At 38.1% G+C, this 24,911-nt stretch overlaps 2 protein-coding genes across 3 annotated transcripts; one reads left to right on the top strand and one right to left on the bottom strand.

Moving 5' to 3' along the window:
* Nucleotides 1–1,829: 1,829 nt before the first annotated feature.
* On the top strand, nt 1,830–7,616 carry dhrs7 (dehydrogenase/reductase 7). Its single transcript, XM_005801102.3, has 7 exons — nt 1,830–2,122; nt 2,965–3,117; nt 3,214–3,320; nt 4,010–4,249; nt 4,936–5,058; nt 5,135–5,350; nt 7,334–7,616. The coding sequence occupies exons 1-7, from the start codon at nt 1,993–1,995 to the stop codon at nt 7,373–7,375; spliced, it is 1,011 nt and encodes a 336-aa protein (XP_005801159.1). The 5' UTR covers nt 1,830–1,992; the 3' UTR covers nt 7,376–7,616.
* A 1,519-nt stretch (nt 7,617–9,135) lies between these two features.
* Nucleotides 9,136–24,575, bottom strand: pcnx4 (pecanex homolog 4). 2 transcript variants are annotated; one of them, XM_023353259.1, is made up of 12 exons: nt 24,436–24,575; nt 21,880–22,660; nt 20,298–20,477; nt 18,257–18,795; nt 18,064–18,164; nt 17,096–17,218; nt 16,591–16,951; nt 15,306–15,317; nt 13,506–13,609; nt 11,077–12,170; nt 9,927–10,113; nt 9,136–9,537 (listed from the first exon to the last, which is right to left on the bottom strand). In XM_023353259.1, exons 2-12 carry the CDS (start codon nt 22,578–22,580, stop codon nt 9,286–9,288), a joined length of 3,654 nt encoding a protein of 1,217 aa, XP_023209027.1. In that variant the 5' UTR covers nt 22,581–22,660; nt 24,436–24,575; the 3' UTR covers nt 9,136–9,285. The 2 variants fall into 2 exon arrangements, with proteins under 2 accessions (XP_023209027.1, XP_005801191.2); XM_005801134.3 differs by lacking the exon at nt 15,306–15,317 and having other exon boundaries at nt 9,286–9,537.
* Nucleotides 24,576–24,911: the final 336 nt, after the last annotated feature.

Below are 24,911 nucleotides of genomic sequence, written 5' to 3' on the forward strand. Positions count from 1 at the left end.
ATTGGACGAGGATGGTCATAATAGCTGTTACAACTGATAATGATGCTGTTTGTTGTTTGAAAAAGCAGGAGTCAAACAAGTTAAAAATTGACATTTATGCTACATTTACTGGTTTTAGTGCATTCTTCTTTGAAAAAATGGTAATTCCGGACATTGTTCAGAAAGTCAACATACATTGACTTAAAAAAATATTTGGATTGGTGAAATATATTTAAAAAGTACAGAACTGTTTGACAGATAATAATATGATATAATATATTTCTCTCAATGCGGAGAAGGAAAACTATTTAATATAATATAATATATGTATTTATAATTTATGAATTTGACTATCTCCAGAGACCTGAGAGGACGAATCACTCAAGCAGACAGCAATGAAACATAAGCCTGATTGAATTATTTGAACTATTAGAAATATGTGTTTAAGATTTAATAAGGTTTAAGTTAGCGAATTTACACTTATTTTATGAAACTTTATGTAATAATATTTGAAAAAGAGTAAAAATGTTTGGACTCATCTGCTTTGAAAGGTCAATGTTCTCCTTTCATTTCAATAAAATTTTTTTATTCATTTATAAAGATATAAACACCAGATGAATAACTGAAATGACACAACTCATCATGAATTATGTAAAATGCCAAATGAAATGAAATAATTGCAACTTTTTTATTCTGTTAGTGACATGTAAAATCTGTTAAGTAGAAATTTTAATCTTTAAAATATTCAAACTCTGTATAAATGTTTTATACTTACCAGGAAACAGCAATAAAATAACCACAAACATGCAATCTTTCCTAATAATACACTCATATAATACAGTCATATGATAAATAACCTATTATATTTTTTGTATTGTAAAGGCACATTGATGCTTGAGATTGTGATCCTTTTTATAAGAAATGTTTTACTGAATAGCTGAGAACCATGTCCAGTTTTAATGATAATGCGTAGCCTACAGGCATTTAGGGTGTGGTATGTTGTTGCCATGGATGCATAAACAGTAAGATATAAAATGTTTCCAAATACAATGCCCCAAAATGAAAACTTTTGGCATTTTATAACATTTTTATTATCAGGTTAGATGTTTTTAATTAAGTTTTAATTTGTCTGATTGCATATAGGAAGAAAAAGAAATGAAAATAATTCACATCAACCTTAACATGCCATCCTTAAATCAAAACATGGTGGTGGCAGGATCATGCTGTGGGTATACTTTTCTTCAGAAGAGACAGGAGAGTTGGTTAATATTAATAGGAAGGAGCTAAATGCATAAAAGCATTACCTCCTCAGCATGACATGAAGTGTTAATCATCCATTCATTAAGGTCAAGTGTGTGGCAGAACATGCAGAACCTTGGCCTAGTCAAAGTTCTGATCTAAATCCAACAGAGCATATGTGCTAAGACCTGAAAATGGATGTTCACAGATGTTCTCCACCCATCCAGGTGAATATTTCTGTCTCTATTTGTGCGAAGGAAGAAATCTAACCCACAAATTTTAATTTATTTATCAAGGAATAGTGCATGCTAATTAACATGGGTACATTAAAGCAACCATGTGTGCCAGATTTAGCTACAAGGACTAATTTTCATCTGCTGATTATAGAAAATTAAAGAAAAACAATTGAGATGCACATGGAAGGACATGCGTAACATATAATTTACAGCAAATTACAAGAAATGGTTTATAGTGGTACAAATGAGCAATTATAAAAATAGCTAGTTAGCTGCAGTTCATTTGTAGTTGGTTCACAGAGGCTTAATAAAAATGCTTTCCAGACTTTTCAGATTCATAAAGCACTTTGTGTTAATATATGAAATCCCATTAAAACACATGTTCGTGCCAAGATGTGAAAAAGTTTAATAACTGGCTAGCTAAATAGATCGATCTTAATTTTGAAAATATTACAGTACAGGAAGTGACGTCATTACAGATTATCTTCCTCTCTGCAGTTGTTTTTTTATTCTCCGTGTTGAACTCCTTTCCTGACAAATGGATTGGTGCTTTTGCTCCCTCCTGTGGAGTTTTATTCTTCTGTGTTTGCTCGTCCACGTCGTGTGTTTTATTTTTGGGGACGCAGACTTAACTCTCCAGCTAGCTAGCTTAATAGGACACAAACCAGGTGAGATCCGGTCGCTGGGAACAGTGGGAGCTGTGGGAGGGTTGCGCCTGTTTTGGATCGACACAACAAATGTTGAAGATAAAAAACTGTTTCGCAAAACCAGGAAAGCCAATAAAATCGGCATTTTTCAGAATAACAAATGCACAGTTGTCACGTAACATTTGCTAAAACTTACTTGCGTCCCCGCTATGCTGCCTTTGGAGCGAACAGTTAAACAGGAAGTTGTCCCTTCAAAATAAAGTCATCGCGACTGAAACAGGAAGTTAACCATGGTTAAAACCATTTAAGAGTCTAAGTCATTTGTACGTTGTAGTCAACCAGATTCTGCGAAATCTGGTTGACCACCAGATGTTTATATTTCATATTGAACTGTTGTCAGATTCTGTATAATTATTGATAAAATGTGTAACATGGATAAATCTACTGTTACTTTTTCTTAGTGTTATTGTTTATGTTTTTAATTTTAATGCTCAGTATTTATATAAAAAACATTTTTAAAATACATTTATTTCAAAGAGATAAAGTTAAAACAAAAAATGAAATATTGTTTCCGAAAGATGGAAAAAAAATGGGCCCAAACACTGAACCCTGGGGAACTCCACTGGTTAAACCAGTTGAGTATATTTCATTTATTTACTAGAGCTGTTGATTTTTTGTGATAAACTCTAAAATAAAGACTTAGATACTGAAAAATGTGAACATAACTACAGAGCCACCTTTATCTTTAGGATTTCTTACTTAAATAATAGACTGAGATATGGTAAATAGTTTAAATTTAATTCTTTCTGAATTAAAATGTTATATTTTCCAGATGAAAGTTGTTTTGTTGTTGTTTTTCCCAGAATCCAGGCTGAGAGGGCTGGTGGTCTGGGTCACCGGAGCCTCCAGTGGGATTGGAGAAGAGTTGGCCTATCAGCTGGCGACGTGCGGGTCTCGACTTGTCCTGTCCGCTCGCCGAGAAGACCAACTGAACCGAGTTAAACAAAAATGTCTGGGTGAGTTATTCGGTTTTCAAATAACTTTCCTAAATGTCCAAGAATTTTTATTTAAACTAAAATAACACAAGTTTGGTTTTTCATGTCTTCTTCAAGAGATCTCCAGCCTCAAAGACGAAGATGTTCTTGTTCTTCCTCTTGATTTGTTGGACAGGAAGTCGCATGAGGAAAAAACAAAAACTGTGATTGAATACTTTGGATATGTAAGATCATCAAATTTTTTGCATCCAAAGGAGAAAAGTGTTCTTATCTCCTTTCACAACCAAGAAACTAGTTGAGAATACAAATATTTTACAAGCGGGGTAAGACATTTAAAACTATATTTAAAACTAAACGTAAGAAAGGTTTTAAAAGCATCTATAGCAAGATGTACTTACAGTGTTGCAAAATAAATCCATTTTGATACCACAGAAAAACCTCATCCTAGCGCAAATACTGTTTGTTTGTTTTTTTTATTTATTTTTTATTTTTTAAATTGGGGTGTTTCCATTAAGCAAATTTATTTTCAGAATTTCATGTTTGCATACTTTTATGGTAAACTGAAGCACAGCTAATGTCAATGACAAATAGTTGTGGTCCAAGTACTGACCCCTGAGGAACACCCTTCACTATGTATATCTATACTTAAATGTAAAGCAGTTTATGTGGAGTTTTTAATGTTATTTAACCAAATAGAGATATAATGACAAACATGAAAAAGCAACACTCAGCTTCTATGCACCACAAATCTGGAACAAACATCCAGGAAACTGCAAAACAGCCGAAACACTGAGTTGTTTGTTATACAAATAAACTTGATTGGTTGATTGAGTGAGGACAGGGTCAGTTCCACTGTGTGTGTTTCTGAAAATTAGATTTTAAACTCTCGACATTTCCCAAACCTCCTCCTCAGATTGACGTCCTGATCAACAACGGGGGGCGGAGCCAGCGCTCCCTGTTCCTGGAGACCCGCGTCGAGGTTTACGAGGCCTTGATGGAGCTGAACTTCATCGGCACGGTGTCTCTGACCAAGCAGGTGCTGCCTCACATGACACAGAGAGGCAGAGGGAGCGTGGTGACCGTCAGCAGCGTGGTCGGCCTGGCTGGGGCGCCCCTATCCACAGGATACTCTGCCAGCAAGCACGCGCTGCAGGTGATGGGATTTCAATCTGTCAAACTTTACTGGACGATAAATTGTCCCAGAACTTATCGCAATAATCAATAATATTGTTGGTTACAGACCTTTTTCAAGTAATACAATAGTAATAGTGGCATAATAATGTAAGTTCTGAACTTTGTAGCTGACAGCCATCTTGGTGGGCAGTTGCCATGACAACAATAAGCAAGTCACAAGCTGAGAATTAGCTCTCGCCTTATTCCTATCTAAACATGATAAGTACCTCACATCTATTACTCAGTTACACCTTTTGAGTACTTTACCCTCCTCTGTGTAATACTAAGATAAATATCGGTGATATTTACTGCAGTACTTATTGCCAAACTACCAAAATTAGCTGAGCTAATGTAGCTTTTTTCTGCAAGACATTTTAAATATTCACAATAAATAAACCAAACAGCAGAAATAACAATTAAAATAAACGAATAAGTCTCTGAAAACAAAATTGTCCTTAAAATAAGGCTATTTCAGACAAAATCACCAGACTGAAGACTTTTATCATTCAGTTTTTGGTAGAAAAGAGAAAAACGCTACATCATGCAAGTGAAAATTATTGAGCTCATCTTAATTTATCATGCGATTAACTGATTATTGCCTTGTCATAAATCTAAATTATAATTACCAGCGTAACTAGAACCTGTTTTGTGGCTTTTCGTCCACAGGGTTTCTTTAACTCTCTTCGAACTGAGCTGACAGACTTCCCAAGTATCCTCATCAGCATGGTGTGTCCGGGTCCAGTTCAGTCAGACATCGTCAACAACTCCTTCACTGAAGAACTAAACAAGGTAACACATTTTATTTTCTCTCTATGCCTCCAATTACTTGGCTGTTTCTGCTTTCTCTAACTGTTTTCCTCCCAAGCCTGTGGCCGTAGTCGGCAGCCAGGAGCACAAGATGTCGACGAGTCGCTGTGTGCGTTTGATGCTGGTGGGAATTGCAAACGGTGTGAAGGAAATGTGGATTGCCCAGCAGCCCTTCCTGATGTTTTACTACGCCTGGCAGTACGCACCTACAGTGGCCTGGGCCATGACCAACCAGCTGGGCAGGAAAAGGGTGCAGAACTTCAAAGCTGGTGTGGTACGTTTGTTTTCAACACTGCTAAAACACAAAATCTTACCAAGTAATTTTAGTCTGGTTTCTAGTGCAAATGTCTTAGCATATGTGAAATAAGACAAAACTAACGTCAAAGTACATTTTTGGCAAGATATAGGACCTTGTTTTAAGTCAATTATTCCTCAATATTCACAAAAATGTATTAGTTCCATTAGCAGATTATTTCACTTATAACATGGGAAAAATGTCCTGTTATAGGTGAAATAATCTACCAGTGGAACTAGAACTTTTTCATCAATATTAAGGAATAATTTGTTTAAAACAAGCTCTTACTTATTGCTGAAAAGTTACTTGTAAGTTTGTTTAGTCTGATTTCAATTGCACTAAGAAACTAGACAGAAATACTTAGTAAGATTTTGTGTTTTTGCTGTGAATGTATTGCTCTCCTCATCATTATTCTGCCACCATCGTGCTTCAACATAAGGATGGTGAGTTCAGAGTGATTTTGCTGCCAGACGTACAGGGCCATCCCAAGCCTTTTCGGGGCCCTAAGCAGATTTTTTGGGCCCCCTATACCAACATGTCAACATCAGATGTTTAATCACTCCTAACCTTTTAGGTGTGTAACATGCCTGCCATCATTAGCATTATTTGTAATTAGCTTAACATTGTACCGATGTTACTGTAGCTGTTGATTTTAACCTTACAAGAGTAGCTAACTAAAAAATATTTGGATATTATTTTAGATATTCAAAAGTAACATTAGCTAATCTACAGTATTTGAATTTAGTGCAACAGGTTTGATATCTTATATTTCCACAACAATGGCAGCAGCCAGCAACAGGAAGATATTTACATATTATTTGTCTTAATATAGAAATATTGTTTTTTCTTTACAAACTCAAGACCTTTTTGGTGTAGCAACTCACAACTCTAGACTTACATTTTTTAATTTGGTCATCCTCCGTTTAACTGCCTGCTTTGTATGCATGTTGAGGGATTTCATAAACAAATAAATTGAAAAAAGAAATAATTTTTCCATGTGTTTACATTGTACTGACGTTATTATAGTTGTTGATTTTATATACATATATATTGTACCCTGCCAGGGGGTCTTTTTGTGGGCTCTAGTGTCCCTTATTTTTTGATAGTAGGCTGACAGGAAAGGGGGAAGACATGCAGCAAATATCGCGGGACCGGGAGAACCTGCGACGGCCGCGTCGAGGACTCAAGGCCTCCAAACATGGGTCGCGCTAACCACTACGCCACCACGGCACTCCTCATGGCTGTTGATTATTAACCTTACAAAAATTAACTAAGTTTTATCCTTAACTTTTTGTATGTGTTTATACATAAAATATGTTTGCATTGGCCAAATAAATGTACAGTTTGAGATTTAAAACATAAATTTGCTCAATGGAAGCACATCGATTTGAAAAAACAAACAAAACCAAACAAAAGTAAAGTTCTTCCATTGGATTTCTCTTTAATCTCAGAATTCTGAGAATAAAGTCATAATTCTGACTTTAATCTCAGAATTCTGACTTTAATCTCAGAATTCTGAGATTAAAGTCAGAATTGTTTTTTTTCGGTGGCCCTAATCCTCTTCCGTATATTCACGAGTGATTTTGATTGCTTCTCTTATTTAATGTAAACAACGGAATTGGAGAATTGTGTTTTTCGACATTAGCGGAATATTGAGACGGTTTTGCACAGATTTGTGGTGGAAGCGCAGCTACAATGACGTACCTCTACCAGAAACCCGCAGCTTCAGGAGAGTTTGAGGCGTAATGGGAGGAAAAGGGAAGAAATCTACCAATTGAGAAATATTTTTCAACATTGAAGTCTGTGTATTTAAAGAAATGTGAGGGTCAAGTTTGTGGCCACGGAACAATTACTGGAAATTTAAAAATCTCTCATTCAGTTTTCATCCTTGAATGAGAACCATTCTGATTTTGTTTACCACTGTGCCAAATCGGAGCTGACAGGCGGCCCTTTCTGTTGCAGGACGCGGACTCCGCATACTTCACTAAACCAAAAACCTCCTGAAAGACGACGCATCCTGAAGGGGAAGGACTCTGCCGCATTCCTGACGCTGGCTGTTGTCTACCAGAAAAGATTTAAGGGTGAAGGATAGCTTTTTTGAAAGCTCGGCACTCCTTCCAGCCCAAATGTAATTTCTCTTTTAGATGAAAATGTTTAACCTTGCCTGAAGACCATATAAGTAAGAATGATAATGTACTTGTGCTGACCTTTCCGATGCACAATAAAATCAGTTTTTGTAACCTGATAATGTCTAAAAAAACATTTTTTTGCCAACATTTTATTTTTATGTACATTTACACATATATAAAAATCACTTTGTACAGAAATCTGTGGACACATTCCTTTGAACGCCTGTAAACAGCTGATTGTAAACAAAAACAATAGCACTGACATAAAGAGAGCAAGATATTCCCAAGGCACATCCTTGATATCCTGAACAGAACATTCAAATTATCATCCCTTTTTTTGGTGACATGGAGGTGAAATCAGAAAAATGTGGAAAAAGTTAAATAAAACCAGATGTTTTCCTAAAAAGGAAGCGGATTCTCTTTTCAATTCTAATAGATTGAGATGTGCTGGACTCAGATTTTGGCATCAAATGTTTCTGTAATGCAGCATTATGTAATAATAAATGCAAAATCTAATAAAATTCACATTTTGTAATGTCACATTTTGTGCTGATTATTTAAAAACATTATTTTTCGAAATAATGTAATGTAATAAAGGATTAATCTATTTTTTGATCATACTAATAATTGTACTTCATAAAGCAATCATGTTGTAGATTCAATAACCATTTAAATTGAAACTTTGGTCAATAACTTGGTCATTTAGTTGCGTTTTATCCAGAACTCGCAGTATTAACCTACATGTAAAAACGATCCAATATGCGTTTATTACATTTTGCGTTATATTTAATGCTGTTTTAAAGTTGCGGTATGTCACTTTAACATTTGTTGGAACTGTCACCATGTCATGAGAGATAATCTGTGAAAAGAAAAGATCATCGATCTCCTCCACCTCCTATCTGAGCTGCTACTGACGTCTGAAAAAATGCTCCGCCCTCGACCGAAGACAACCAATCAGAGCCAGGAGGGGGGTCTCAGCACTGTCAGGCCACTTCCTATTGGCTGCCTAATGTGTCAATTGTGGAGAAATAATTTATCATTACAGAGAAATCGTTCACCGTCTTCTACGCTAACGAGCCTAGCATACACATACTCTTCTAGCTGCAGGTAGCAAGGAAGGGATTGTGACTGACAGCATTAAGACCCGCCCCAAGGCTCTGATTGGTTGTTTCCAGTTGCCACTGGGAAAAGGTGGAGGAGATTTTTAGATGACTTGTTTCATGACAGACAGCTTCAACAAATATGTCTACTTTTTATATAAAAGTTACATACTGCAACTTTAAAGATGTTTTATTATATGTTAAATCCCAATTTTATTACATTATTACATAAAGTGGTGCTACAGTTTCTGTTAAAATGATTAAAAACTCCCACTTAAAGCTGCAGTATGTAACTTCTTAAAAAATATATATATATTTACATATTTCCTAAACTTGTAACTATGTCATGACCTTATGAGACAGATAATGTGTTAAAAAAAGAAATTAAGAAATCAAACTCCTATGCTAGAAACTCTGATTGGTTTTCGGTCAACCAATCAGAGCGGCAATAGTAGCTCAGGGAGGAAGTGGAGGAGATGAATGTTTTCACCTATTTTCTGTCTCATAACAACATGGTGACAGTTTCAACAAAAATGTAAAAAACATTATTTATAAAAGTTACATCCTGCAGCTTTAATAAGAAAGATAATGGGTGTCCAAACAGAAAACAATGCACAACTTCAACAGCTGAGAAACAAACTGAGGTGTTTTCTTTTGAAACGAAGGCGCCCTGAGGGACTCCAGGTCAGAGGCAGGGGAAGTGGAGTGGGGCGGAGGAGTAGATGGGGTAACCCAGCGGCGGGTCAGCGGCCTGAACTGTCAAGTTTCGGAGCATGAACGGGTGAGCCTGGATGCTGTACCGCTCCTCATCGTCGTTGGTGGCGTACAGGAGTTCCCAAGAAAGGTTTGCCCACTGACCTCTGACCCCCTCTCCGTTCAGACGGCCGACCTGCACCAGCTGCTCCTGCAGGGACAGGACCCGACCCGTGTAGGTTCCCTGAGGACGGAAGACAGACAGCGTCTCTGAAAACTAAACCCACAATGTGTCCCAGAGCTGGGCGGTAACTAGCTACATTTACTCAGTAACATTTACTGCAGTAACTTTTTGAAAAAAGTACTATTACTTTTACTTGAGTAATTTTATTATAAAGTATTTCTTCTCTTACTTGAGTAAAATTTTGGGATTCTTTTCCCACTGAATGAAAAACAAGTTTTAACCAAAAATTCACCAGACAGACACACCTGCAGTTTTTGTTAAAGTTTCACAAGTTTTTTTATCAAAAGAACTGATTTGGAAATAATTTATTTAGCCTGATTTTTTAAAATTTTGTGTTACTGCTATGAATTATTGTTTTTAACATGATGTAGCAGAGATTGTTCAGTTACCATGGTGAGGTCGTGTCCCAGGGAGAACAGGAAGGGCTTCTCCTGAAGGACGCTGTCGTGCCAGCCTCTTTCCGTCACCAGGCCGATGTACCAGTCCCGTTCATATTCCTCTAAAGTGCTGAACAGTTCCTCTGGGGACTCCATCGGCCCGAGGCTGGCCTGGTCAAAGAGCAGCTTGAAGCTAAACCTGTTGGAAGAGAAAAACAGGCACACATCTCTAACAGGCTGTCAAATCTAAATTTTGGTTATGGAAGATATAATATTTGGAAAATCCTTATTTTTTTCACCACTGTCTTTTGGTTTTAATAGTTCAGGGCAGTCATCTTGTTCTAGCTTCTATTTATTTGAACTTTGAGTTCATGTACAATTAAATTTTTTAATAATAAGACTAAAGTCATAATATTGAACCAGAATATAGTTGTAATATTAGGGGAATTGAGCAGTAATTTTATGAGACCTCCAATACAAAAAACTCAATTAAAATGAGGAATGTTGACACCGCCCTGTTACCTAGCAACCCCAGCTGAGCTCTGCCCATTACCTAGCAACCCCAGCAGAGTTCCAGAACATTTGGTCAGCTGTATCACCCATAAACCTGTTCCCAACCTGTTCAAGGACGCATAATAGGTCACCTTTAAGAGTTTTCTCTGGCAAAACTGCATAATTTTTCTGCTTAGATTATGATTTTATTCTCATAATTAAACAAAAACGTTCATAGTTTCCCCCCAATACTACCAACTTGCAACTCAGAAGGAATTATTGAAATAAAAGTCACTTTTTGATCGACCTGGAGGAGAAGAACAGACAGGAAAATCAAATTTTTGTTTTGAAAATGTTTGGGTAGGCTATGCGAAGTTGTTTTGTCCAGCGGATATACAGAATGTGTGAGCAGCACCTCTTTGTTTGTCTCTATAGGATACTTGAAAAATTGTAACGTTTCCAAATAAAAAGACAGAAATAAAAGCTACTTTTTGAAAATATTTTTTATAATCTGTAGCCTCTTTTTTCAGAAAAGAAAAAAAACAAGAAAGAAAAATTAAATCAGATATTGAATCTGGTAGGAAGATAAAACGGTACATTTTATTTTGAAGCCGTATCTCCCAGCCCTATTCTGGTCCCATTAAAACCAGGTAAAATCAGGAGCTTCTACCTGAAGGCCTGCAGTGTGAGCTGGTAAAGATCTTTACTTGAAGACAGCCAGTCCAGTCCCTCCGTCCACGGCACGTCTCCGCAGTACAGCCTGTAGATGTAACTGGGGCTGGTGAACGCCGACTCCGCCCCCACAGAGATGAGGCAGGACAGCGCCACCTTCACGTGCAGCTCCTTCAGAACCTCGTCCTCCTTCAGGGCTTTGGTCATGTCCTCCAGGGGTTCCCCCTGCGCCGCCAGCCCAAAGCGCCCCAGGCTGAAGCGAAACCATTCCTCCGGGAACAGCTGCCTGAGCGACAGCAGGCGGGACGGGAGCAGCGGCGCCGTCCTCCAAACCGGAGGCAAGTTGAACACCTCCGACTGCGGGCAGCTGAAGTTCAGGTGAGGGCTTTCTCTGAGCACCTCCGGGTTTCGGCCTCTGTCCACCGCAGGCATGCCGATGCTGAGCCCCAGAGGCTGCAGCGGCTGCAGCGCGGACAGCGCCATGTTCTCAAACAGGCTGTCCATCTCAACGGAGCCGGGCAGCGAGGCGCCGGTGTGCAGCGCCGCGTGTCCCCGCTGCGCCTCCGCAGTCACCAACGCCACGGTCCGCCGGGCCGGCTGAGGCCCAAACAGGTCGTCCTCGTCCGACCAGTCCCCGAACGACGTCAAACTGGAGCTGTCCTGTCTGAACCTGAGAGAGGACATGTTGGACTCCACCACGACAGCCTCGGACGGTGGGTTACATGTGGTCTGAGCCAACTGGGAGGACTGGGACTTCATGCCTCCGATGGTCGACCCGACCTCGCTGCTCCACAGCAAACCTTTCTGCCTCTGCACACAGTTCCGCAGCAGCAGCCAGGTCAGCGCCTTCATGAAGTCCTCCTGCAGTTTCCTCAGGTTGTCGTGGGAGTCGATGATGCCGGAGAGGACGTTCCTGGCGTCAGAGTAGACCCGGACCGCCAGCGCGGCGCAGGGCGTCAGCGCGTTGCCCCAGTGCAGGTTGAAGCCCTGGGTGAAGCCGAGCCGCTCCGGGCGCTCGAAGGCGGCCTCGAACACCTCATCCACCCGACGGGCCTCCACCGTGTGGCAGGACGTCTCCTGCAGCTCCAAACCCTGCAGCAAAGAAAAACTCATCTAACCTTAAATTTCAATTCAATGAATCTGTGTACACTGCAAAAACATGAAATCTTACCAAGTATTTTTGAGTAATTTCGAGTGCAAATATCTTAGTACACTTGAAATAAGACAAAATGTTGTCTTCAGTAAGATATATAATCTTGTTTTAAGTTAATTATTAATGGATATTGATGATAAAGTACAAATTCCACTGGCAGAATATTTAACTTTTGACATTTTCCCATTTTATGAATCAAATAATCTGCTAGTCGAACTGGTACTTTTTATCAATATTGACTTAAAACAAGCTCCTATATCTTACTGAAAAGTGACTTTTAATTTAGTTTTGTCTTATTTCAAGTGTACCGAGACATATGCACTGTACTCAGTGTACTCAAATAAGAGTACACTTTCAAGTAACTTTTCAGCAAGATGTGGGAGTTTGTTTTAAGTCAATATTTCTTTAATATTGATGGAAAAGGTACTAGTTCTATTGCCAAATTATTAAACTTATAACAGGACATTTTTTTCATGATACAAATGAAAATGCCATTGGAACTGGTACATTTTCATAATTGTTAAGGAATTATTGACTTAAATCAAGGTCATATATCTTGCTGAAAACTTACGTTCAGGTTTTTGTCTTATTTCAAGTGAACTAAGATATTTTAACAAAAAAACTAGAATAAAATACTTAGTAAGATTTTATGTTTTTGCAGTGCAGCACCAATTCTCAGCCAGATTTAATGCATTTAATGAAATACAATTATGTGAAAAAAAGCTTTTACAGTCAGTGTGTTTTCATAAACACATTTGGATTCTTAAGGAGTTTTCCCACCAGATAGTTTATTAGACTTGGTTCCAAAAAAAATATCCCATTAAGCACCTTTTGCTATGCAATTATTAATTGATTAATGCATAACATGGTCACCAGATCAGCCTTACACTGTAGTAATTCAAGCATATTATTGCATTCTAAGCAATATTTTTTATTTTCCAATTTAAAAATTTATCTATTTATTTATTTGCACCTATTAATGTATTTTTAATAATGTATATAACAATTTAAGTGGTTAAAAGGAAAATGTGCAGAATGTGCCAAATTTTATGTACCCAATTAATCGTCAAAATAATTGATTAATAAAATAATAGTAACAGCTCTAATAAAATAGAGTCAAATTGAGCTCATAATGCAAATTAACAAGAGGTTTTCTAACTAAGGAAGCCCAGGTGAGTCCTTTTTGTCCACACCAAGCATATGGCCACAGTGAAAAGGATTCATTCACTAAACACCTGCAGTGACCATTAAAAGCAGAAAAACCTCTGTGGTACCTTAATGTTAACTGTACAGTAGCCGTATCCTCTCTCCAGGATCATTATCCAAACCATACGGTCCTGGAAACGTCCCAGAAAATGAGAGCCTGGGGCGACAGAACCTACAAACAGAGAGCACATCATGAGTTGCCTGTGAATTGAACGTATGAGGAGGTGTGGCGTGTAATCCAAGGTCAAGAAAGGGGGAACACACAACATGCACTCAGCCTAACTAACAAACAAACGCATCCGTTTCATTTTTCATCAGCTGCTGCTCTATGTGGCGACATTACTGAGCAAACAATCACATCAATAAACACGGAAATCTACACAGAGCTTAAACAATCAATTGGATTAATCATGATTAATCGATTATTGAAATTATTGTCAACTAATTTAATGACAAAACCCAACATATTCAGAGCCGTAATTAAGCCAAAGCTGTATAAAATATGTATATATTTTGCATTTAAATGAAATACACCTTTGTCTTGAAATACTTTCATCTTTTACCCAAATCTCCTCAAATGACAATTTTAGCTTCACGAAATTTATTAAACTTTAGGCAATAAAATTTTCATTTTCTTGAATAACAAAATAATTTAATTGTTTATTTGCACCTTGTAATGTATTTCTAATATCATATTAAAAAACAAATTGTTAAATGAAAAATATGTCAAATGTGGCAAATTATCCGATTAATCGATTAATCATCAGAATGATCAATTACTATAATAGTCAATAGTTGTAGCTCTTGATTGAAACATTAAGCCTAATCTAACCCTTAGCTGTCCATCAGTCTCTCATTTAGATGGTGCAGGACTTTGATTTCTGCAGACAGAAGACAGACATTTATTTCACCACAGACCCACAGCAGAGCAGCAAGGTTAAGGGAGCTTTTGTTTTACTATGACTAGTGCCTGCGTGGCTCAGGGATAATGTTGCGTCCCATAATGACATCTAAGAATAGTTCCAGCAGCTACATCATGATGGAAAGCGACAGACTGAGCAGATTCCTCTTCCTGCTCACTGCTCCATAGCCTCCAGTGTGAGCAAAGCTAAAGGAACAGTACAGACCGCCGTCATTTAACAAGTCGCCATTCTAAATAATACATCACCGCCACAGCTTTAAAGCTCATGCGAAACAATAAGGTGAAATTTTTTGATCACTTTTGAATGGGCATTCCAGAAATATCAGCTTCCTGTTTGTATGTGTATTTTTTCCCCATTTGGGCCGTTCTGATTGAGCGCAGAGTATATCGCCGCAGCAGTGTAGCTCAGCCTCGGAGTATTATGCGGTTAATGTTGCGGAAACATTCGGATGTAATGAATACAGATCAGAGCGGTTTTTTTGGGTCACTTCACAGGAAACTCAGCGCGATGATGTAAGTCCGCATTACCGCCAGTACTTGAAAAGGCTGCTCACAACCGAGTTTCTTTTTGGTATTTAACCATGTGAGATGGGACGCATACGATCCCTGCTCAACCCAGAGGGTGTTAGGTCACTAAAGTATCTAAGAAATTATTTTCTGAACTCTCGTTGAACTGTTTTTTGTGCTACAGTGGAAGGTAAACACTCGGGCTGAAACAATTAATCGGATTATTCGTGATTAATCGATTATTGAAATGATCATTAGCTAATTTAGTAACTGATGAATTGTTGATTGGAATATACAGACTCAAAAAAGGCCTGTTGCTGAATGAGTGACATATTCAGAGCAGTAATGAAGCCAAAACTGTACAAAACTATACACATTTTGCATGTAAGATGAACAAAAACTTATATGTGCTCCTCCAGTGGCACAGTTTTGGATTCACCTGGTACAAATTCTGTAAAAAAAAAAAAAAAAAGAAGTATTAATCAGTTAATCCAAAAAATAACAAATTAAGTCAAGCAGAAAGGGTAGAGCTTTTCACATGTTGATGTCTGAAGTATTTTTTAGCTGCAGATGCATCTTTTGCTACAAATGATCAAGAGCTCACCAAATTAATGAATAAATTAATGTGTTATTGCATTTTAGAGAAAAAAAGTTAATTTTCTTACTAGTAGTAATTGAGTTGTTTATTTGCATCTTTTAAGATATTTCTAATATTGTAGAAAAAAAGAGAAATGAAAAATCTGTAAAAGGAGAATTTTTTATTTTTATCATCAGATTAATCTATAGATTAATTGATAGCTAAAATAATTGTTAGTTGCAGCCCTAGTAAACAACAAAATGGGCCGTGGATTTATGGGACGTGCTGTCGTCTTTGGATTGTTACTATGGCTGCAACTAATGATTATTTCAGTAATGGATTATTCTAGCAGTTATTCTGATGATTATTTTTTTATTTAACCACTTAAGCTTTTTATACAATATTAGAAACACATTAAAAAGATGCAAATAAACAAATAATTCAATTCCTTTTCAAAATAATAAAACAAAATGCATTAACAAATATTCCTTTAGTGTTTTTATCTTAAATGCAAAATATATATGTTTTGGCCAGTTTTGACCGAATTACTGCTCTGAATAATTTTTTTTTTCAGTAAACAACCTTTTTTGAGTCTGTTTACTCCAGTTAATGATTGACTATTAAATTAGTTGACTCATCGTGATTAATCGCTTCGTAACACAATAAAACGATTAATCGACTTGTTAAACTGGGTCGAATTGTTACATTTTTAACTACTAGCAGTTGTATTCTGATAGAAACTGCAAATAAACAAATTAAATTCCTTTTTTAAATAATAAAATTAACATTTTATTACCTAAAATGCAATAACATAGTATTCCTTTATTGTTTTTATCTTAAATTCAACATATATATGTATTTTGTACAGTTTTGTCCTAATTACTGCTCTGAATATGTTCGTTATTTCAGCAAATGCCTTGTTTTTGAGTCTGTACTAAATTATTTTACAATTATTTCAATAATCAATTCATCACGATTAATCGTTTCATTAAAAAAATCAAATGATTAATTGGATTGTTTAATTGGGTTTTGTTGTTACATTTTCAGCTATGTTTGTATTCTGATGCAAATTACATTCTATGAATCAAATTTTAAATACAAAATAATTTTGTAGAAAGAACAGAGAAGGCATGCACGACCCACTAACCGAGTGAACCGCTTGCAAAGGCCGTCGTTAGAGCAGAGGCCAAGCTTCCACTCATCTGCTGGTAGAAGACGGAGTCCGGACAGGGACAGGCCATCCCCACTGGGCCTGGCCAACTGCGCTGTGGCCTGGGAAATCCCACGAGGAAGATGGGCAGGGTGAAAAGGGGCAGCAGGGGGGCAGCGAGCACGGCAGAGAGCGTAACCACAGCCAGCACCAGCGGCCACAGCGAGGCGTTGAGAGCCAGGAGAGTGCCGGCCGACTGACGCCGCTGCTTCTTCTCTGTCCAGGACGTCACCAGGACAGTGAGGGTGAACTTCAGCTTGGCCACGAACTGACCCAGTCTGTCCATCAACAGACCCACCTGGGTTACAAATTTAACACCATCAGGTCTGTAACATAAGCGCCTTCAAATATGTGAATCTGTTATTGCAGCAGCACAATCTCACACTTCGATGTCTCAGACATCGAGGGGAAACGTTAATTTGTTGATTTATGTTGAGCTCACCAGAAGAAGCTGAACTCCAGTTCCTAAGGCGTCCCATCCGGGTAGGGTTTTACTTCCAGCTGCAAGCTGCACTAAGATCACCACCACCATCTGCAAAAGGGCGTCCTCTGAGCTCTGCCACACCTGAAAGGCAAGAACTACCTGTATTCAATGACCCCATCTTCATAATTATGAAAGTAGAGAGAGTGGAAAATAGAAGAGAGCACGTTTTTTTTTCTTTGGCCTCTGAGAATCTGGAAGAAGTTATTAAAGAAATCAGCCATATGAGCTGCTGCTTGCCACGCCTCCAACTCAACGTTTACACTCAAACATGAAAACGGCTCCAAACAGATGCACAATTATACAGCAGTACATCTCTGAAAAGCAGAAGTGGAGCCTCCTGCACAACCAACAACACTGCAAAAACACAAAATTTTACCAAGTATTTTTGGTCTAGTTTCTATTGTAAATATTTTGCCACACTTAAAATAAGACAAAACTAACTTTCCCTACAATTTTAAGGAATTACTGAACTAAACTCCAATATCTTGGTGAAAAGCTATTTGAAAGTTAGTTTTATCTAATTTCAAGTGTGCTAAGATATTTGCACTCAAAACTAGACAAAAATTACTTGGTAAGATTTTGCGTTTTTGCAGTGAAGAATGCAGTAAGCGGTTTCTGAACAGTTTCAAAACACTTGTCTTTTCCAGCAGCCATCGTACAGTAGTAAAACCAGCTGACCAAACGTTCTGGAACTCCGCTGGGGTTGCTGGGTAACGGACACAGCTCAGCTGGGGTTGCTAGGTAACAGGCCCTGTGCGTTTGTGACGTTACATTCGGAAAGTTTTGAAACAACAAATTTTCCAGGTGCAAAAAAAACATTTTATTGCCAGAAAATGACTCTTTTTTTTTTTAAGCATTTAGTTTTTTTTAGAAGCAGCATGGATGTACAAATCAGGCAAAATCTCCCTATTCAGGTGTGTACGTACCACTCTAAAGGCTCGCGTCAATCCCACACTGACGGTGACACTGTGGAGCAACCGCAGAGATTCGTCCATAGACAGAAAAGCAACCATTGCAAACGGAGACACTGAAGTGGGACACAGAGCAGGTTCTGGTCAGTCGCATCTCCATGCAAATGTTCAGCATAAGAAAATGAAAAGCATGCAGCCAGACGCTCACCAAGATAAAGTAGGACTCTTCGGATCGCAGCAACTACGTGTAACCCTCTGCTCTTTTGCTTGAAGCTCTGAACATTGGACATTCCTTTAGGGTACAAGGGATTCAGGAACATCCCTGCAACTACATAAGCTCCCTGGATCTCTCTGAGAGCCCAGCAGAGAGAGAAAAGTATGATGAGGAGGTAGCTAACCAGACCCTGAGGTTCTGTAACCAAGACTTGGGACTGAGCTGAGCCAATGAAGTGATGCAACAGTCCAGCCTCCGCCGTGGCCGCCGCCAGCAGGCTGGAAAACAGAAGCAGCTCCCGGCAGCCGAGGCTCCAGCCGAAGGAAGTGAGAGGGAAAGATGGCGACCCCCCGCTGTGAACTCTGTGGTCCCTGAAGGAGGTTCTCTGGCGCCTGCAGAGCGCGCCGACCTGGCTCAGGTCCAGGCTCAGCAGAAACCCGGCAGAGGTGGAGAAGAGGACAACGCCCAGCGATGACGGGATGAAGTAATTACAAACAGCGACGCCAAAGGACACGGCGCACATGAAGAGCAGCCTGAGGGACACGAGACACGAACCAGAGACAGACCGGTTCTCACATCAGTTCACTGGGACAAATAAACAAAACTAACAAAATGAAAAAAATTCAGTAAAATACAAACTAAACTGTTATCTTTAAACATTATAACTAAAGCTGGCCATAAACAGATTTTATCATTTAATTTAACTTTTTGTTTTTGAACACTGCAAAAACACAAAATCATACCAAGTATTTTTGGTTATGTTATTACACTTGAAATAACCAGATTTGGGTAGTAACTAGTTACATTTACTCGATTACATTTACTTGAGTAACTGCAGTTTGTGTTGAAGTTCTTAAGTTTTTATTGAAAGAAACTGATTTGGAAAATTTTCTTTAGCCTGATTTTGTTCTTTTTTGATACAAATTATTGTCACTGTGGTCCTTAAAATACCAAAGTTTCCATATAACTTTCCATTTTTTCCGTCTGATTATGAAATTTTTAAATATTAAATGACCGATAATGTGATCAGTTACTCAGTACATGAGTAGACTTTTTACCAAATACTTTTATACTCTTACTCGAGTAATTTCTTGGACAGCTACTTTTAACTTTTACGTGAGTAAAAATATGTTGAAGTAGTGCTACTCTTACAGTTTTTGGGTTCTCTACCCGCCTCTGGAAATAAAACAAAACTTACAAGTAACTTTTCATACTAGAAACAAAGTCTTCCAGTAGTCTACCTCAGTCTAGTTCCTGCCTTAGCAGGAAGTAAGACAAAACTAACTTAAAAGTAACTTTTCAGCAAGTTATAGGAGCTTGTTTTAAGTGAATAATTCCTTAGTATTAATAAATATTAAGTTTAACTGTGAGATTATTTCACTTATAACATGGGAAAATGTCTTGTAAGTGAAATAATCTGCCAGAGGAATTAGTACGTTTTTATTAACATTAACTAATTATTTACTTAAACAAGCTAGTACAACTTGCTGAAAAGTTTTATCTTTATGTCTTATTTCAAATGTGATAGGATATTTGCATTTAGACCTAAACCACAAATAATTAGCAAGATTTTGTGCTTTTGCAGTGAAGATTAAACTTTTGGAAAATCTGGATTAATTTTTAAACAATGCAGTCCTCGTGTTTCAATAGTTTAGTTCAACACCATCCTGTTTGTATTACAGCTTCTACTAATTTGGACTTTGAATTTTCTTTGACTGAAGTATAAAGATTTTATTATCAGAATAAAGTCGCCATATTCGGATAATAAAGTAGTAATTTTATGTTTTTTAATTAAAAGGAGGAATGTTATACCTCGATAGAAGATTTTGCAGATAATTCTTAATAGAAATAATCGATCTATCAGGTGTGAAAACGCCCTACATCTCAGTTTGTTCTCCTCTATTTGCAGTGCAATTAAATAACAAACTGATTGGTTTTACCAAAGATAACGATGATGTGATAAACAACAATACACGTCTTCTGTAAGTGACAAACGGTTGTAGGTCATCATGGAGGCATATTGACCAGGATTTACCTGATGTTGCTGGACATGGGTGAGCCTCCCAGGCCAAACACCAGAACCTGCTCCATTCCCCAGAGCAGCAAGGCGTCAAGCGGCGGCAGAACCCCCAGCGCCCAGAGCACCGGCAGGAAGACGAAAACCACGTGTAGAGTCTGGCTGGCCAGCTGGAGCTCAGGAACAGCGTGGGAGAACCTACACGAAATGTTAACATCACTGTGGCTGAAGCGATCAATCAGATTAATCGATTATTGAAATAACTTAAATGATCAATCATTAACAGTCTCAAAAAAAGAACACTTGCTGAAAAAAGGAAACATATTCAGAGCAGTAATTAAGTCAAAACTGTACAAAATAAATGTACATTTTGCATTTAAGAAAAGAAAACATGTCTTTAACTTTTATTTAATAAAAGGGTTTTTTTACATTTTGTTAAAACTGTCACCATGTTTTAACAGTATAATGAGACAGAACTACCTCCTCCCCGAGCTACGATTGCTGTTTGAAGAAAAGTGACGCTCCTGGTTAAAAACAACCAATCGGAGCCCAGGAGGGCTCCAATCGGCTGTCAATCAACCTCGTGAAAGTGCTGCTAAATGTCCTAATGGTACAGAAACAACTTAATGTTCCAGAAAAAACATTTATCCGCCATCATCGGTGGCTATGCTAACTAGCATTAGCATTCATGACAGGCTCTGCTATCAAGAAGACGTTGCAGTGTAGCAGAGAGAAAGTGTGTGTGGGGGGGTGAGCACCACACACAAGCATGATTCATGATTGACAGCGCTAAGACCCTCCTCCTTGTTCTGATTGGTTGTTTCTCGTTAGCATCATCTGTGTCAAACCATACTGTGATGTCATGGTGACAGTTTCATCAAATATGTAAAAACTCTTTTTATAAAAAGTTACATGCTGCAGCTTTAAACATGTTTTAGCCAAAACTCCTCAAGAGGCTTAGTTTTAGTTTCAGCAGGCTCAAATTCACAAAAGGAATGCTACAGTATCGCACTTTAGGCAATAAAATTTATATTTTCTCATTTTAAAAAAGGAATTGAATTGTTTATTTGTATCTTCGACGCATTTATAATATTGTATAAAAAGGCTTAAGTGATCAAATGAAAAATCTGCAGACTGTGCCAAATTTTTTGTCAATTTAATTGATCGATCATCAGAATAATCGATTAGTCAATTATTTTTGATTAATTGATTGATGTGATAATTTTTTCCAATTAATTGTCAGAATAATCAATTGATCTGATAATTTTTTATCTGAAAAATTGTTGGAATAATTGATTAACTGGATAAAAAATATATTTTATCTGATTAATCAATTATTAATCAGAATAATCATTTAGTCGGCAATTGCGATTAATTAATTTATCCAATTAACAAATTAATCTGATCATTTTCCCCCAATTAATTTTCAGAATAACTGAGTAATCTGACAATGTTTTTATCTTATAAATCATCAGAATAATTGATCAATCTGAATTAAAATATATATTTTATTCGATCATTCGTCGGAATAATCGATTAATCTGATAAAATTGGAGGTTTGGAGTTTCCTGAAAATGAAACCCTATGCGTTGTTGCTCACCTGTCAGCCAAATCCACGGCGATGAAGATAAAAACGTAGAGCGGCCGGGTGAGCGGCGTGATCTCGTACGTGTCCTGTGCTTGGAAAGTAGCCGTCTCTGCGGCCGTATTTACGATGAGGGAGTATTCGGCTATACACAGAGTCACCCAGCTGAGGACAAACACGACAAGGGAGGCGCCGGTGCTGCCGTACAGAGCCGTCAGTCGGCCCAGGAACACGTACCACGTCCCGAAGCCGCACAGAACTCCAGCTAGGACCGTGTGCAGAACCACATTCAGGCCGAACCGCTTCCCCGGAGCGATGAATCGCACCGTCTCCGGGCTGATGCATTGGGTGAACTCCACCTCCTCCTCATCAACCAGGTTGTTGGGCGCGCCAAGTCTCTCCACTACTGTGCCGCTCCTCCGTGCAGCGTGCAGCGCCAGCGCCTGAACACCTGCTGCAGCTGCGAACATGAGCATGCCAGAGAGAACGGCGGCATAAAGCTCCTGGAGCAGCTGCAGCTGGCAGAGCAGCGTGCCGACGCCGCCGAACAGCCATGGCGTCAGGAACAAAACCGCTTGGTTGACGTATACGTAAGGCGGGGCACAGTAGCCTAGCTTGAAGCGGGGACCCCCCAACACGGTTTGGGGGAAGCGCTTCCAGAAGAACTCTTGCTTGTACTCGTTAAGAAGGGGCACATCTGGCCCCATTCTGACCATTCCAGAAAGGGTGGCAGGTCATCTCCACGGAAACGGAGGAGGCATCGCTGTCATTATCTCGGCCATGTAGGGCGACTCACCTGGAAAACAAGAAACACTTCAGTCACATTACAGACTAGAGGAGAGGAGAGTATCCAAAAATGTACTAGAGTAGCAGTACTTCAACATATATAAAGTAGCCAAGAAATTACTCAAGTAAGAGTAAAGCAGTATTTGGTAAAAAGTCACATTTTCAATCTCTCAATATAAAAAAAATTACATAATCAGATTTGAGTATTTTAAGGATGAAAATGACAATAATTCATATAAGCAACAAAAAAAACAGGCAAAAGAAAAAAATTCAGTTTCTTTCAATATAAAATTTATGAAACTTTAATAAAAACTGCAGGTGTGTGTCTGTCTGGTGAAGTTTTGATTAAAATATGTTTGTTTTTCACTCAATGGGTAGAAAGTCCAGAAATTTTACTACAGTAAGAGTAGAGATGCTTCATAGTAAAATTACTCAAGTAAAAGTAAGAAGTACAGCCTAGTAAAAATACTCCTAAAAGCAAATTTTTTCAAAAGTGCAATTGAGTAAATGTAATTACTTAATTACAATTACCAATTGACTAGTTAGTTAAAGAGAACTAAAGGTGACTGCTTATGTTCATTAAACAGGTTAGGACAGATCTATGGCCTATACAAATCATGTTCATTACGTTTTTTTCTCTCATTATCTAAAATATTCTTAGATAATGAGATTTCAGAGCTGTTTTAGGGCCTCGTGTCACTTTAAATCCAGATAAGCTTCTGCTGGCCGCTCCCCCAACTCAACGTTTACACTCACACATGAAAATTGCTGCAAACAGATCCACAATTATACAACTGTACGTCTTTGAAAAGCAACAGTGGAGCCTCCATCACAACCAACAAGAATGCAGCACAGAGACCAATCCAGGACATGAGCTACAACTGTACTAGCCGCTCAACCTGGGTTAAGGAGAAAAAAACTGGATGGTCCAGAGGCCTCAACATTTTTCATTTAATTTGGAAATTAAGGCAGCAGAACTTCAAGCTCAAAGTCAGAGAAGGAGTCCAACAATTTGCACAACAAAACAGTAGTGAACTTTGAGTTTCAATCTGCTGGCAAGCTCTATGGAAATACTGGTTTTATTCTCCAATAAGTTTTGGTGCCTGCCCACACTGCAAAAGATCCTCCATGCCACGCCGCATTGATGCAGTAACCGCATAAATGACTCCTGAAGTGTTAAATGATTAAACATGTTTGTCTAATATAATGTTGTAATTCTATTTAAACTATAATGAGCAAAATAACTAAATACAACGTAAAATAAGTCAATATATTAGTTTAATAAATTAGCTTTTCACTGATAACATATCGAAATGCACCTGTACAGGTAATATAAGCTAACCGGGGCTGTTTTTTTTATTACCATGTTGCTAGTGTTTAGAGGATTTGGATCAGAACCGAAATCTAAATAATAAATTTTTTCTAATGTGTTAATTTTTCACATTAAATAAATCTAGAATGATGAATTTAAAAGGTGTGTGAACCTGGTTTGTTCATGTTTCTAACGTTTCTGAGCAAAAACAGCAACTGCTGCTGAGAGACCAGAGCACAACAGAGCAACAAGATGCTCTGATGGGAGTCCGTCTGCTTTAACACATTATTACAAATATAACAACACGGTGACACCAAGCCAGGTTTGTTATTACAGATAAAGTGGTCTCAAAAGACTGAACCTTTGCTAGCTCTGTGGCTGAAATAACGGAGGCAGACAGCGCCTTAATCCGCTAACTTCTCACAGAAATAGCTAAAACACAAAAGGTTTTGAACAATGAGAGATCAACTTACTATCAGGGGGATAAGGACCAACGGCAAAGACCCTGTAGTGATACTTTCCACAAGATAATTATGAGGTTTGAGGGGAAAAACAGCCTGCAGCTCCCAGTATTAACATTAGCTGCTGGCTAGCCATAGCACAGCTAACCGACAGCGGCATGATACGCGGTCAGACTTTGACCAATCACAGTGCAGCTTACAGGAAGGAGAGGACTCTGATTGGTGTAGGATTTTTAATCCCGCCCACAGAGATCTGCCCGTTTATCAACCAAACACAATAAAGACAATCACAAATCAGTTTGATCTCAGCTATAAAATACATTAAAAACACTTCATACAACTAGAAAAAATATACATATATTTTGTTCTAAAATAAAATAAATTAGCAAAGAATCATAAATTTTACATCTCGTTTATTTTGTATTCATATTTAAAGTATTAAATACATAAAATGTTTGAAAAGAGTGAAGATTGTCAACTTTTCATTT

The sequence above is a fragment of the Xiphophorus maculatus genome, chromosome 19, assembly GCF_002775205.1.
Source record: "Xiphophorus maculatus strain JP 163 A chromosome 19, X_maculatus-5.0-male, whole genome shotgun sequence".
Lineage (NCBI taxonomy): Eukaryota > Metazoa > Chordata > Actinopteri > Cyprinodontiformes > Poeciliidae > Xiphophorus > Xiphophorus maculatus.

What these genes read in the sequence shown, in the direction of transcription:
- dhrs7 (XM_005801102.3), top strand. Translation starts at nt 1,993, where the DNA reads ATGGATTGGTGCTTTTGCTCCCTCCTGTGGAGTTTTATTCTTCTGTGT. An exon ending in TGATTGAATACTTTGGATAT is followed by an intron (nt 3,321 to 4,009) that starts GTAAGATCATCA and finishes CCTCCTCCTCAG; the next exon opens with ATTGACGTCCTGATCAACAA. An exon ending in CCAGCAAGCACGCGCTGCAG is followed by an intron (nt 4,250 to 4,935) that starts GTGATGGGATTT and finishes TTTCGTCCACAG; the next exon opens with GGTTTCTTTAACTCTCTTCG.
- pcnx4 (XM_023353259.1), bottom strand. Translation starts at nt 22,580, where the DNA reads ATGGTCAGAATGGGGCCAGATGTGCCCCTTCTTAACGAGTACAAGCAA. An exon ending in GCCGTGGATTTGGCTGACAG is followed by an intron (nt 20,478 to 21,879) that starts GTGAGCAACAAC and finishes CATTTCGTGTAG; the next exon opens with GTTCTCCCACGCTGTTCCTG. An exon ending in CCCATGTCCAGCAACATCAG is followed by an intron (nt 18,796 to 20,297) that starts GTAAATCCTGGT and finishes CGTGTCCCTCAG; the next exon opens with GCTGCTCTTCATGTGCGCCG.